Below are 11761 nucleotides of genomic sequence, written 5' to 3' on the forward strand. Positions count from 1 at the left end.
CGCCGCTCGGCCTCGTGCCGCCGCCGCGCTACCCCGGCAGCCTGGACGGTCCTGGCGCCGGCGGCGACGGCGACGACTACAAGAGCAGCAGCGAGGAGACGGGCAGCAGCGAGGACCCCAGCCCGCCCGGAGGCCACCTCGAGGGCTACCCGTGCCCGCACCTGGCTTACGGGGAGCCGGAGAGCTTCGGCGACAACCTGTACGTGTGCATTCCCTGCGGCAAGGGCTTCCCCAGCTCGGAGCAGCTGAACGCGCACGTGGAGGCGCACGTGGAGGAGGAGGAGGCGCTCTACGGCCGGGCCGAGGCGGCCGACGTGGCGGCCGGGGCCGCGGGCCTCGGGCCCCCTTTTGGCAGTGGCGGGGACAAGGTCGCCGGAGCTCCGGGCGGCCTGGGAGAACTGCTGCGGCCATACCGCTGCGCGTCGTGCGACAAGAGCTACAAGGATCCGGCCACGCTGCGGCAGCACGAAAAGACGCACTGGCTGACGCGGCCCTACCCGTGCACCATCTGCGGGAAGAAGTTCACGCAGCGCGGGACCATGACGCGCCACATGCGCAGCCACCTGGGCCTCAAGCCCTTCGCGTGCGACGCGTGCGGCATGCGCTTCACCCGCCAGTACCGCCTCACCGAGCACATGCGCATCCACTCGGGCGAGAAGCCCTACGAGTGCCAGGTGTGCGGGGGCAAGTTCGCGCAGCAACGCAACCTCATCAGCCACATGAAGATGCACGCCGTGGGTGGGGCGGCTGGCGCCGCCGGGGCGCTGGCGGGCCTCGGGGGACTCCCCGGCGTCCCCGGCCCCGACGGCAAGGGCAAGCTCGATTTCCCCGAGGGCGTCTTTGCTGTGGCCCGCCTCACGGCGGAACAGCTGAGCCTGAAGCAGCAGGACAAGGCGGCGGCGGCGGAACTGCTGGCGCAGACCACGCACTTCCTGCACGACCCCAAGGTGGCGCTCGAGAGCCTCTACCCGCTGGCCAAGTTCACGGCCGAGCTGGGCCTCAGCCCCGACAAGGCTGCGGAAGTGCTGAGCCAGGGCGCTCACCTGGCCGCGGGGCCCGACGGCCGGACCATCGATCGTTTCTCGCCCACTTAGGGCGCCCCTCGAGGGCCCGCCTGGCCCGCGCCTCGCGGCCTTGTCTTCTTGGGGAGCGGCGCAGCCGCGAGCAGCAGGCACACCGCTCCCGGGACCACTAGTAGCAGCAGCGTCGCCGCAGTGGCGGCCCCGCCTCTCTGCGGCCTCACCTGGCCTCATTGCTTTGTGCCTTAGCCCGGGGTGGGGGTGGGGTGGGATGGGGGAGGGGAGATTTATATTTTTGATATCAGCTTTGACCAAAGGAGACCCCGGCCTCTCCCCCTTCTTCCTGTGGTTCGTTGGCCCCCTCCCCCCGGCTCCGTGCTGCTCTTGGGGGGAGGGGTGTCACGGTTCGGGCGGCTCAGCCCTACCTCCGGCCCTCGCGACCACACCCATTCTCACTGTGAATCTCCCCGCTGGGGTCGGAGCGTCGGGCAGAGTTGGGGAGAGGGAAGGGGACTGAGCCGCCGGAGGGGCCCCTGCCTCCCACTCCCGACCGCCCCGGGACTGATAATGTGAAGTTCCTCATTTTGCACAAGTGGCACTAACCCCAGGGCCAGCCCTCCTCTTTCTTAATCACCCGGGTAAGGAATTCTGGAGCCAGGACTGAGACAGCCCTGGCCTACCTGTCTTCCACTCTGGTGTCTTTCCCCCTCCCCCCCCTCCCCTGGGGTCCCGGACCATATTTATTGCATGCGCCCCGGGTGGCCCCCAGCCCCAGCCCACTATGGGCTGGGATGGAATTCGGTCTCCTTAGCTCCCTCCTTTTCGTTTGTATATTTCCCATCTTGTACACAGGCTCTCCCAGAGCCGCTTCCATTTTCTATACTCGAACCAAACAGCAATAAAGCAGTAACCAAGGTCCCCAATCCTGCTACTCTCTTGTGCCCCACACAAGGACCTGAGTGGACCCCGCCAGGGTCCAGGGTGGCAGGTGCACAAGCCTGGACTAGCAACCCCTCCTCAATCCCAGAAAGAGACGAGTAAGAGGTCGTTTGCTTCATAACTAAAAATTTATTAAGGAAACAAAACCAGGGCTTCAAATGGGACAAGAAGAGAGGATCTCAAGGGAGGAGGCCTGGACCTTGTATCCCAAAGAGTCAGTCTTCTGAGCACTGAGGCCCTTGGCACTCATACCCCCAGACCACTGGCCTGGTTCTCCTGCCAGCCCCAGTCTAGTATGGTCCTGGGTCCAGAGAAGGCCCAGCATCCTCAGGGAAGCTCCCAACCTCTGGGCAGGCTGGAGAGTCAGTGGGCTGTAGGGGAGATTCTGACTGGCGCATCAAGATTTACCTTTGCTCTGCTTAAGACCCTGCTTACCCCTAAGTCTTCCTTATTCCTTATCCCTTATGGAGTAAGTGATTACTGGTAGGAATCTTCCAGAGTAAGGTGGTGAATAAGGGCACCAGCTAAAGGGCAACAGATTTAAAAGGTAAAGGACCTCCATCCGTTCTTCTCAGAAGTAGAAGGGAAAAAAAGCCAGAAACAGAGTGAACACTCTAGGTTGGATAATGCTTCACCAGGCACTGGACCACCCTATTCTCAGACTGGGCTGGTTTTAGTCTGGATGCGTCTCTGAGCTCGGAAGCCTGGAAAGGAAGGAAGGAAGATGGGTGGGAAAGCTTTAATAGGTTCCTGCCACAGGTAATAGAGGAGGAAGATTCAGAGAGAGAACCCCCATGAGGAGGAACTGAAGGGCGGAAGTTGAAGGACCAGGGCCTGTGAAGGAGCACTATAAAGGGAAGGGTGAAGAGATGTTCAGAGGCAAGGCTGGTGATGGAAGGATAAGGGTCTGAAGGCATTTCCCCCAAAAAAGGGATTAGAGCAAAAAGAAGGTCAGGAGGGGAGAGTGAGCAGGTGAGAGGGGTGAGCAGAGTGAGCACCCCACCCAGGAAGTATGAGCCTGAGACCAGATGTCTGTTCCCTCTAGACCCATGGTAGTTCAGGGGGAAAACAAGGGCAAGGTGCAAGAGCCACAGATTGACAGGACAAGGAGGAAGGATGAATGTGTGTGTTTGGGGTGGGGGTAGTGGAGGTTGGGGGCATGGGGTTGCTATTAGGGACAGAACCTAACCACAGGGTCCATGGGGGGAATCTAAGCCTCAGGGAGACAGACATACCCCGGGCACCTTCTTCACAACACAGCCAAAGCCTCTAGGTCACATTCATGCCAGAGGTTCTGCAGATTAAAAGGGGTCTGTGATTTCACCTGCATCTGATGGAAACTAGAACCCCTTACCCCATCACCACTAGAGAAAGCGGCCCAGTCCTGGGGGTTAGCAGGCCTTGCCCCAGCCCTGAACGAGACGGGGGGAGAAAGGCTGAGAGCATGGGCGGCCTTGTCTGGCTTGCCCACCTGTTGTCACTGTAGCCAGCCACCTCCCTGCTAAATCTTGGCAGCCCAGGAGGGCCCCAGCAGCTTCCACCCGACCCTTGGAAGGGGCTCTGTGAGGAGCAGCTCCCCCACAGCACGGCCACGGCGTGGGTTGGAAGAGGATGGTTTATTATCTGGGTGGATTGGTGGTTCAGGCACGTGGGCATCTTCTGTGCTACAGTGTGGGTGCCTGGTGGCCTCTCAGGAACGGTTCCATTTTGGGTGGACCCTAGCGTGGCCCCCTCAGCCCACCTGGGCCCACGTAAGGAAGGCTGGGATGTCCCGCACAGGCACATTTCTCGTCAGAGCCTTCACACGCAGGTTCCGGTCATCAGTCAGTAACACCACCTCCCGTAGTAGGCGGATTGGCTCTTCTGTCAACACAGAAAGCAAAAAGACTTCACTGAGGACAGGAAGCGAAAGAGCTGGTAGGCAATTCTAACCTGGGAGGAGAATGTGGTCCTGGAGGGAGCAAGTTCTTTTCTTCTTCTAACTCTCATACTTGGGTTGGTTGCATCTCTCCTGCAGCTTAGAGGGTCATGCTGGGCAGGGGCTGGGATTCTGCTCTGAACACCTGCCTGCCACACAAGACTCTGTTCTGCCTTGTGCCTGTGAAATGCCCAAACCGTGGGCCATCCATAGATTGTCTCCAGGACTCTATACTCCTAGGAGTAGAAGTTCCTTGCTTTCTATTCCTGACTGCTTGGCTGGCCCTGAATCCACAAACCTTTCTACACATTTTCTCCTAACTACAGAGACCGAAAACCAGAACAGAACAGAACAGAACAGAATAAAGCATGCCAGGTTCCAGGTGTGGGGAAAGAGGTTAGTTTGAATGAGCCCTGGGGAGAGGTAGGCAAGTTTCTGAAAGAGTTTTACCAAAGGGGTCCTGGTACTATGGCCAAATGATTTCTTCTATTAAAGTAACCTATGTATATCTAACAGTACAGAAAAGTAAAAAGGAAATGAAAAACCAGGATTATCCTCTCAGCTGTCTGGTACCTTAGGGGTAGCTCTGTATATCCTTCTAGATTATGTACATTTCTAAGCACATATACTTTGTGTGTGTGTGTGTGTGTGTGGATGTGTGTGTGGATGTGAACGTATGTGTGGATGTGTTCATGTGTATGCTTTCTCCCTACAAAGCTGAGCTCAAACTAGCTGTATTTACTCAAATGTTATATAAAACACCTTCCTACATCAGAACATAGCCTTCATTCTGTTTAGATTACTTTATAATCTCTTTACTATCCCTTCCCCTCTCTGACCTTTAATAAACTTAAAACAGGCCAAGTAGTCATGCAAGTGATGCCACCACCTGTGGCAGGCCCACTTGGGTGGCACATCCACTCTAGTCCAGGCTGGTTGTTTCCTAGCAGAGGCCCAGCAGACAGTGAAGCACAGGAAACATCCTGTGGTTGTTCACAAACTGCGTGGGCTGGCGGGGACAGGGGACTGCAAACATCCATGTCCCACTCCAGTGGTTTCAGGCTTGCTAGCTCCAGGCAAGGAGGCTAAGAACTGGTTTTTAATCTCAAGGAAGAGTTCTGGTGACAAAGGAAAGAGAGGTTCTCAGTACTGATGATAGTGAGAGAAAGGATGGCTTGAGGGAGGCAAGGGGCTGTGGTGGACAGAGGGTGAATTAAGTGGCCAATGGATATAGGGTTTAAGACACCCTCCACTGCCTGGGCCTCCTCCCCCAACTCCTGGGAGGCGAGGTGTGGTGCCTGTTTCTGTGTAGAGCTCCCAGCTGCTTGTCTAGGTTTGTCTACAGCCTCACTGTTCCTGCCCTGGGCCTCATACAAGGAGTCCCAGGCCTTAGGTCAGCCAACCAAGACCCAGCGTTGCTGGCAGGGGTCTGCAGGGGTTTCTGTGGATACTTTGAGACATTTTTAACAATAAACATCCTCTGTTTTGACACTGGTAACTTCACTTTGTTAGAAACCAGAGACTGTCATCTTGTCAGGCCCCATCCGCCATAATCCACATGATTTTAAAATTCAACATCGTTTACACATAAACATTTGGTGACGGTTTCTCTGTGAATCTGACAAGTTAATCTGCTAAGAATTCACACTGACAAATGGGGTTTGATTACACTAGCCGTTGCTGATGTAATTCTGATAGAGGCGGTCCTGAGGATGGCAATGGTTCTCACAGGCTGCTGGGGTAGCCGGGGATGGCAGCAGTGGTGGAGGGACTAATAGGGCCAAAGCCCAAGTGCGTCTGTGCTAACCAAGGGTAAGCAGCATGGGAGCCATGCTTCCTCCTAAGGCCCTCTGCAACCCTGCCTACCTCTTCCTCAGGCGTGTCCTTCTCAGCAGGACCCCTGGCAGAAGCTCTGGTCTTGTGGCACAGAGACTCAGGCAGAGGGATGGCTACGCTAGCTAACGTGGGTGCGGTGAGGCAGAGAGAAGACAATCCCTAAGCCAGCATGAGAGCCAGGGCTAGTATACAATCAGAGGAGATAGAGGAAGAAAAAATTACAAGAGCTGGGCACTGGTGGCTCACGCCTGTAATCCCAGTTACTCAGGAGGCTGAGATCTGAGATCAGGGTTCAAAGCCAGCCTGAGCAGGAAAGTCTGTGAGACTCTTATCTCCAATAAACCACCAGAAAACCGGAAGTGGTGCTGTGGCTCAAGTGGTAGAGTGCTCGCCTTGAGCTGAAGAGCTGAGGGACAGTGCCCAGGCCCAGAGTTCAAGCCCCACGACCACCACCAACAACAACAAATTAAAAAAAATAAAATTAGAAGAAACTGACCACTTATATATATTAAGACAGAAATTGTAAGTTTAAGTCTCAAGTGGCTCAGGTAGAGCCCCTGTCTAGCCACCAAAAAAAAAAAAAAAGGCAGAAATTCAGTGACGGGAATTACCAGCTCTGCAGATGATACTAAGCTAGGAGGTGCTAGAATTCCTTCCAAAAGAAATGTTAGAATCCTAGGAACCAGGAGCAGAAAACTCCCGTGTGTCATTGGGCTTGTAGTGCTGTGCAGAAGGCTCAGGGGTAAGGTTAGGTCATCAGGCAAGAGAGCCCCAAGGTAGGCCTCTGCTCACCAAAAAGATTCTTGAAAACGAGGCTGTAGGCTCAGTCCTCAAATTTTTCCCTGCCTCCAATTCTAGCCAGTCCACAAAGTGCACAGCTCCCAGCCACAGGACTGGGAATAAAGGCCTATCCCTTGCTGGGGAGGCACCTCTGCCCCAGGCTCATTACAGGGTAAACTAACACGGGTAGGAGTGCGGCCACTGGGGATCATACTCCTCAGGGCTGCAGAGGTCTGGATGCAAGAGACCACAGCCAGAACAAGCTACACTGAATCATGAAGACATTCTTGCTGTCAGAGGGAACTCACCAAGGACCCAAGAAAGGAAATGGACACAGGCTGAGTAGGAAAGCTCACTGCCTAAAGCTGGGCTTCCTGAGGTAGGCCAGCACCCACCTGCCAGTTTCTGGGTGCGGAGGAGCTAGGCCAGGAGGTCTGACCTGGAGGGCAGGAAATGTGCTTGCTTCAGTCTCGCTTAGGCCATCCTGGACTTCCCAGAGCAGTCAATGGAGGGACTCTTCCCAGGGGCTGAGGATGGGTGAAGCAGGGCAGGGGGAGGGAGGATTCTGAGAAGGGGCTAAGCCTTACCTTTGTTGGTAGGCATGAAGTCCTTAGCCTTGTCTTTGCAGTAGTGGAGGCAGCAAGAAAGGATCAAGTCATCATTGTTACCCTGGAAAGAGAGAGAGAGAGGGAGACAGTGTGAGAAGCACCACTGGGCAGGAGGGGGCGCCATGTGGAGGCAGAGGTATACTTCCAGGGCCATGTCCTGGAGTCCCTGTCATGTTAGTCTGGCTCTGCTTGAGCCTGTGCTGAGTGATGTAGGGGACAAGGAACTCCCCACTCCTACTTCTTGAAGGTGGCTGCTCCTCGGCTGCTCAGACTGGTAGGACTTTCCTTTAGTTGTTCCATTCTGGAAACCCTGGTCTAACAGTGAGCTGTGGGCATTCCCTCTCTGCTGAGGGTCTTACCAGCTGGCCAGTGATGTCTTCACTGCGAAAGGCGATGGATTCAAGTTCATTGCCACGGCTAGTCAGGGCCCGTAGACAAGAGTCCCGACTCTCAAATCTTCGCTCGAGGAACTCAATAGACTTCCGGGCCTTTTCTTGTACCACACGGGCATAGCCCCCTGCCCGGTGGTCTGTCTCCTGTCCTTTGGCCAGGCCGTCCAGTTCATTGATCACTGATAAGACAGAGCCCAGAAGGTGTCAGCCTCAGCAATCTGCAGTTATATGAGCCTTCATCCTAGGCCTCTGTCCACTTGCTTTTCTGGCCATCCCTTCACAGACCACAGAGGTACCTTCCTCCCCAGGAGTCTTCCAGTGAAACCAGAGGAGGGACAGGAAGAGTCCCCAATGTTCACAGTGTCCTGTCCCTTTTCTGTCTCTTTCCCTGGGCCTTGTCTTCCTCCTCAGAGGATCGAACCGGGCCCCTCTATTGCATTCTTTAGTGGCAGATCAAATCAAAGGGTCCTTCAGAGAGTATATAGTATCAGCCTTTGGGGAATCCTACCCACAGATAGCAGTCTAAGAGGGGCAAAGTTCTACATGCCCCCTCTCTGACAGAGTGCAGGGAAGTCAGCACAGAGTAAAGACAGTCATAGATTCACTTGCAAGTGCCCTGGTGTTTCTCAAAACCATAACCCTGGCACATTACCTCCTTGATACTGTGTATGTGTGTGTGTGTGTGTGTGTGTGTGTGTGTGTGTGTGTCTTTGCCTGTCTGCCTGTCTATGTGTCTGGGACATGGCTTCATTTCTGGTGAAGATTCTTTCCAAAATTCCAGCCAAAAGCCTGAGGTCAAGTGGGAAATATGCAATCCTTGGGGGCTCCGGGAGACTTTGGGGTCTGAGGCCTCTCTTTAGTACAATGATTCATGGCTTGAGTCGGCATGAGCATGCTGTTCCATAGTGAGCCTGGCACTCATTGTCTGGGTATTCAGAAACACTTTCTGAAAAAGGGCCATGTGGGAAGAAAACACACACACACACACACACACACACACACACACACACACACACACACACACACACACACACACACACACACACACACACACACACGATGCCCATGCTTTTAGCAATCTGAGATTGAAGTGTCCATACAATGCATGGCTGAGATTGGGGAACGGTGGTGGATGGGTATATGGTACAGCAAACAGAACATCAAACAGGAAAAATTGGTAGTCTATCCCAAAATCTGATTCCAAACTAAACAGGCTTCAAAGGGGAAAACTTGTTTGTGCTTCTGCACCAGGCGGGACTTCTCAACACTGGGGTCAGGCCTAAGGAGCATGGAGCAGGTTAAAGAGCACAAGAAACAAGCAAGCAGGGAAAGATGTCGGCTTAACCCTTTGTTGTTCTGGACATTGAGCAGGAATCCACCGAGGAATACATAAGTGAATAAAGGCTGTTCACAACAGCCCTCGAGCAGAGAGGGCAGGGGCCTGCCCAGCTGAAGCAGATTTGGAGAGGCTGGCTAGTGGGATGTGTGGCTGCAACACAGCTGTTCCCAGTGCCCTTGGAGATCATCAATTTTGTTTACCTATGTCCTCTAGATTTTCTTATGATTCCCTCTCCAATCAAATCTGCATTGCCATATGAACCCAGGACCAAAGGTCACAGCTCTTCTCTTCACTGTATCTCTCAGGAAGGAGACTGAGCACACAGTAGGGGAACAAGTGAGGCAAGTGACTAGGAATCCTGCTGGCCTGGGAAGGTATCTGAGGTACTTTCTGACCTATTGGGAGCTCCTGAGATGTGAGCAATCTCTTTGTTAGAACAATTTCCCAACCATTTAGAGAGAGAGAGAAAAAAAAAAGTTCAGCTCGCTTTCTTTTCCCTGAAAACCTCCTGGGAGGAAAGTACAGAGGCACATCCTGAAAGGCCAAGGCAGCCCACCCTAGGACCTAGCGAAGCAACTGGGAAGCTAGCTGTGATCATCTTGCTGCTGTGCCCTACGGCAGAAGTTGCTCCTCTTTTGAAGTGCAGAAAACCTTCCCTTAGGTCTCAGGGCCTGGGTTTAAGAGGTTCTGGCCAGGCCACATGGGGAGGGGGAAGGAAGACGAGGAGGGTGGAGGAGGGAGGAGGGCTGCTTCAGTGCCAACATTCTCAGGTGGTGCTAACGTGTTTCCCACAACCCCCCAGGGTTCTACAGGCTCTGAAGGGGCGGATGTTTCCTGCCCTTTGTTTCCATCCCCATCTGGCACTAAGACACTTGGGACTGGGAGGGAAGGCCCAATGGAACATCTTGGCATGGATGTCAGAGGTGGCTTGGCAGGCAGACTGCCAGTCTGGTGGCTTTTCCAGAGGATAGGGCTCCCAAACTTGCTTCAAGGGACTGCTGAGAGGGGTATAGAAAAGGCCTGAGCTCACTACCATCTTCCATACCTTCTGCTCGTGTGTCAACTAGATTCAACAGGAGCTCACGGCCCAAAGCCATCCTAAGGCTGATCTACCATAGAACTTCAAGAATTAAGGGTACCCAGAAAGTCTCTCAGAAGCAACTCAGCAAGGAAAAGCAAACTTGCTGGGCCCTTAGCTGCTGACCCCTGCACCAGCTCCAGTGACCAGTGGTAAGCACTCAAGTGGTAGGAATCTACAGCCAAGGGCTTGCTCTGGAGGGTTCCTGTCAGCCTGGCCTTGGGATGACACTGGGCCAGAAGAATGCTACCTCAACCCAACAGAATGATCATGAAAAGCTACAAGACAATCAGACCAAAGGCATCTAACCACTTCAAAATCCTCCCAGCCTCCCTGCCAGACCACCCAGCAGCACTGCCGTTATCTGCCAGGGCTGAGTGTTTACCAATAACGGGAACCAGCTTTGCTGTTTTACTGCAAGCTTTATAAGGATAAAAACAAGGGCTGGGCTCATGCAGCCGCTGGTTGCTGGGACACAGGAGTCCATTTGCTCAAGCAGTTTAAGCCATGGATCAGCCATAATAATTTGAACTGCTTTGATTATTAAACAATTTTCCTTGCCCCACGCATTCCCTGCTTCCCTGCAAATCCTGTCTTACACACGCACAGCAGGGTTCTGCCTGCCTGGCCCAGGCGTGGGGCGTGAATGGAGGGGGCTGTTACACATGTGTAGGGCTACTCTGCCTAGCCACTCACTCACCAATGAGAGGAACCACCAGGATGTACTTCCTGCTCTCCAACAGTCGTGCCAGACTGGCCAGGTGGTCAATGAAGCCGTTGGTGTCAGGTACGAGGAACAAGGGTCTGATCTCCAGCTCCATCTGTCTCATCTGACTCTGGTCCTCCAGCACAGCCTACAGGGACACAGAGTGTAAGGGAGCCAGAGAATGAGCAAGCAAGCAGGTGGGTGAGCCAGGGCCCTGACTCAACAGTGTGTCAGTATCCTGACCCCCTCTAGAGGTGCAGCTGGCCTGTTAGGCCTGAATCAAAATCAACATGGACCAAATGGCTATCAGGAAATAGGGTATCACTAAGCCCTGCCTATGATAGAAAGGACCTTGATGGTATTAAATAGAAAAGGTCACTGAAAACAGAATCTTGGGCTAAAAAAATCAAGGAGTTCATTATCTGGAGAGGAAAGGGGTTCAGGGACATTATCCAGGCACCATACACAAGGTCACTTCTCAGTGCAGGCCTTTAGGAATATCCAAAGCAGAATTTGTTATTTCAATTGAATTCACTGTATACTAAAACAAACCCATTAAAAACTGAATAAACAAGAAAACAAAAACGTGGCAAAGTTAATGGTTATGTGAAAAAGTGCTATTAGCTGACAACTAATAATTAACTGGCCATTAATAATCAGTCTTCTGCAGTAGTAAGAGTATATACAGTGAAGTGAATTAAGTCCCAACTCACAGGCATGCCAAGCCAACACCCAGACTAATCAGAACTTCTACCATCTTCCCTCTCCTGGAATGGTGTTTTCTAAACATTGGCTTTTTTGGTTCTACTTTGACTCTTTGCCATAACCTTGTAGGAGTGATACTATTATTGACTTCATGTTTTCTTTCTTTCTTTTTTTTTTTTGGTCATGGGGTTTGAAGTTGGCCTGGGCACTGTCCCTCAGCTCTTTGGCTCAACGATAGTGCTCTACCACTTGAGCCACAGTGCCACTTCCTTTTCTTTTTGTGCTGGTCCTAGGGCTTGAACTCATGCCCTGGGTGCTGTCCCTGAGCTTTTTTTTTTTTTTTGGTCGGTCGTGGGGCTTGAACTCTGGGCCTGGGCGCTGTCCCTCAGCTCTTCAGCTCAAGGCGAGCACTCTACCACTTGAGCTACAGCGCCACTTCCG

The 11761-nt window shown here is 53.3% G+C and overlaps 2 protein-coding genes across 2 annotated transcripts in view; one reads left to right on the forward strand and one right to left on the reverse strand.

The window, feature by feature from the left end:
• The window catches only part of Hic1 (hypermethylated in cancer 1), a 4127-nt gene extending 2905 nt beyond the window's left edge, over nucleotides 1-1222 (forward strand). Inside the window, 1 exon segment of the mRNA XM_013016314.1 lies at nucleotides 1-1222. Coding sequence (XP_012871768.1) covers nucleotides 1-1094 — 1094 coding nt within the window. The 3' untranslated portion in view covers nucleotides 1095-1222.
• Nucleotides 1223-1925: 703 nt separating this feature from the next.
• The window catches only part of Smg6 (SMG6 nonsense mediated mRNA decay factor), a 255941-nt gene continuing 246105 nt past the window's right edge, over nucleotides 1926-11761 (reverse strand). The window contains exons 12-15 of the mRNA XM_013016534.1: nucleotides 10610-10763; nucleotides 7460-7671; nucleotides 7080-7161; nucleotides 1926-3821 (exon numbers count right to left, since the gene is read on the reverse strand). Of these exons, the coding sequence (XP_012871988.1) occupies nucleotides 3691-3821; nucleotides 7080-7161; nucleotides 7460-7671; nucleotides 10610-10763 (579 nt within the window). The 3' untranslated portion in view covers nucleotides 1926-3690. The remainder of the gene's footprint in view (nucleotides 3822-7079; nucleotides 7162-7459; nucleotides 7672-10609; nucleotides 10764-11761) is intronic.

Source organism: Dipodomys ordii, unplaced genomic scaffold, assembly GCF_000151885.1.
Source record: "Dipodomys ordii isolate 6190 unplaced genomic scaffold, Dord_2.0 Scaffold31, whole genome shotgun sequence".
Taxonomy (NCBI): Eukaryota; Metazoa; Chordata; class Mammalia; order Rodentia; family Heteromyidae; genus Dipodomys; species Dipodomys ordii.